This window comes from Gregarina niphandrodes, assembly GCF_000223845.1.
Source record: "Gregarina niphandrodes unplaced genomic scaffold scaffold00022, whole genome shotgun sequence".
Classification (NCBI taxonomy): domain Eukaryota; phylum Apicomplexa; class Conoidasida; order Eugregarinorida; family Gregarinidae; genus Gregarina; species Gregarina niphandrodes.
In genome coordinates, this window is record NW_011645791.1 from 186624 (window position 1) to 189296 (window position 2673).

At 52.3% G+C, this 2673-nt stretch overlaps 2 protein-coding genes across 2 annotated transcripts; both read right to left on the bottom strand.

Annotated features, from left to right (window-relative positions):
• Nucleotides 1-325: 325 nt before the first annotated feature.
• On the bottom strand, nt 326-895 carry GNI_104770 (hypothetical protein; the record flags this gene model as incomplete). The annotated part of the gene is made up of 1 exon (XM_011133002.1): nt 326-895. One exon carries the CDS (start codon nt 893-895, stop codon nt 326-328), a length of 570 nt encoding a protein of 189 aa, XP_011131304.1.
• A 1089-nt stretch (nt 896-1984) lies between these two features.
• GNI_104780 (hypothetical protein) lies at nt 1985-2578 on the bottom strand (the record flags this gene model as incomplete). The annotated part of the gene is made up of 1 exon (XM_011133003.1): nt 1985-2578. A coding segment is annotated over one exon (594 nt), but the record flags the coding sequence as incomplete, so codon positions are not given.
• Between the last annotated feature and the right edge of the window lie 95 nt (nt 2579-2673).

Sequence of the window (2673 nt, forward strand, 5' to 3'; positions counted from 1 at the left end):
ATACTGGCAGTCTTGCGAGTCCTCCTGAACCGACCTGTAGTACTCCACGCCACGCCTTCAGTACTTAGCAACGCTTCCTTCATCTTATCCACAGCGACGATCGCGTGAAGATCAGTGGGGGTGCCTGTCACGTTCGGTGAGCCATAATATGGCGTTGAACCGGTCTCGAACATAAGCTTCACCGTGTTCGCGGCGAGTGTGGATGCGAAGTCCAAGAGGTTCGAACTACTTGTGGTGGTATTCTCGCTGGTGGTAGTTAGGGCACTCGTGCTGAATGTCGTATCGGCGGCAGCGTGTGAGTTACGGGAACGCGACCAACCGTATATCACCCCTGCGCGATCCCACTAGCCACAACGGCACCTGTAGAAAAAGCAGCAACAAGCAGACAAAGTCGCTTCTTGGTTCGTTCTACGAGCAGCGGCAGCCACTCTTTTGGTAGACTACCGCGGGCGTCCGCCAGCTCCACAGGTGTCAAACGCCTGCAGTCTATGACCTCTAGTGCCTCTTTATGCTCCAATGCCACATGTTCCCAGGCACGCACAATAGGCAGTGCTTTTCCCAACTCCGACACCGACCGACCGACGCTGTCACGGCAAATCTGATCCAAAACACGGGGGAAATCGCCATCAGGATCTGCCGCCTCCAGATAGTCTTTGAGATCCCGCATAGCCAGGGCTTCACCTAAAGTATTAGTCTGATCACAGGGACTGCACAGGAAAATTCTGGAGCACATCTCCAGCCAGTAGAATCTTCCGCGTTTATTCAACAAAACTTCTTCCTGAATGTTAGCGGCATCATCCCTGGCTGCTTCAATGAACTTCTTCATGGCTTCCTTAGGTACCGCAACGAGGAATTGAACCCTGGCCTCTCCTCTTCGGTGACCTAGTACCAACATTCTAAAAACACAGTCGGCAACAGGTGGCTGCACCCCTTCGGAATTTACGAGCCCTGCCAGCAGTCCCAATCGTCCCACGTTGTCTGACACCTGGCATGATACGGTCTTCATTGCCTGCTAAATTATTCCAGCCCAAAATTGCCAACATTATGAACCAAACCACCTTCCCTGCTGTCGCCCATAAAGGTCCGTGCGCCACGCCAAATGGAACCAGTATTGTATGTAAGATGGTAATCAGCGGCCGAAGCCGGGAGTCGTAGTGGCAGATGTTAGGTCTCCAAAGCGAGTGTCTCCAAACCGGGTGTCTCCAAACCGGGGGTCTCCAAACCGGGTCGGGTAAATATCATTGGGGGGGCCAACAACGAGCACGCACGCCAAATGTTTGACCAACCGACGACGTACTTCACTTCTTAAACCACAGCGACCACCAGTGGCGCAGTCTCTCGTGGCGGATAGTCTCAGTTCGTACACGTATCCACTCTCGCCGCACATGGCCATTCTGGTCGGCCTACCTACAGCGGTCATTAGATTTGCCAATGTCAGGTCCATGTCGGGTGTGTCCAGAAGGCTCATTTGGCGGCATGACCGTGAAGGTGACGTTCTTTAGCCGCTTGCTGTCGTATCAGCTGAACACGTTCGGCCCGATTAGCTTGCTGGACGTCTCCGTGGTGTCACTGCTTTTGGTGCCGCCACCTACCTCGACGTTGCTCACTCCAGGGGCCAACCCCTCCACTGCCGACAAGCCGCCACGTCAAGGATGCGTTGCTCCAGGAAATTTCGTGATCACAATGGCTGCAATGGCGACGTACGTATTGACTTGTACGTATTGACTTGTACGTATTGACACGTACGTATTAACTCGTGCGTAGTCGGGAACGGAAACTCAGTCCATGTAGGGCCGCCTGAGCGGGGCCGCCTACGTGGGGCCGTTTTGTCCGAATCAAGTTGCTTATAGACGGAGTTGGCTGAGGGCGCGAACGAACGTATGGGTGGAAAGGTTTTGTAAAAATCTGTTGTCACGCTACCGGCCATTGTTGTAGGCCACTGTGGGATCGGTCGGGTGGCTACTTTGAGTGAATATTCTCGCGCCTAATGGATTGTGGTTTTCTTTTTGGTCGAGGAAGGTGTTGGTGACCACATGATACCGTGACAAACAGCATCGCATTTCTCGGTGTGGATATGTCTTGTTTTAGGATGTGCGATTTTAGCGTTAGCACCTGGGACAGATAGCATACGAAACACGTCCCGCACGCGTGCGTGAAACCCCCATGATTCAATCACTTGCGGTCTGTCTTCGCCTTCGACCACGGTCTTGCATGTGACGTGCGCAACACGACAGATGCAGTCGGGGACATCGGTGCAAGACTGTCGGTCGAAAGAGCAACTTGATGAATACTTAGGGTCGGCAGGATACCATTTCGGTAATAATTTTGGGAAACTCGATGTTAAGGAAGTCTGGCGTTGATATCCGGGTGCGTTCCATAAAGCATCGTTGGCTTCCTCCCACAAGTGATGTCTCATTGTATCTTCATCATCACATCTTACAACACAATCCTTAATTCTGTCTATGTGATGTTTAACCGCATCCTCCACTGCGAAGACGTCCATCCATGCAGGACCAAAACGATGACATGAAACTGGTTTGCTTTTGTCGCAGCTCGACCATGGCTTCCAGATGGAGCACTGTCGTATATTCGTTCCACACATCATTATGCCACCCTGGCCATTACATGGATATCGACCAGTCTCTTCTACTTGGCGCCAGTCTCCTTTAGGAT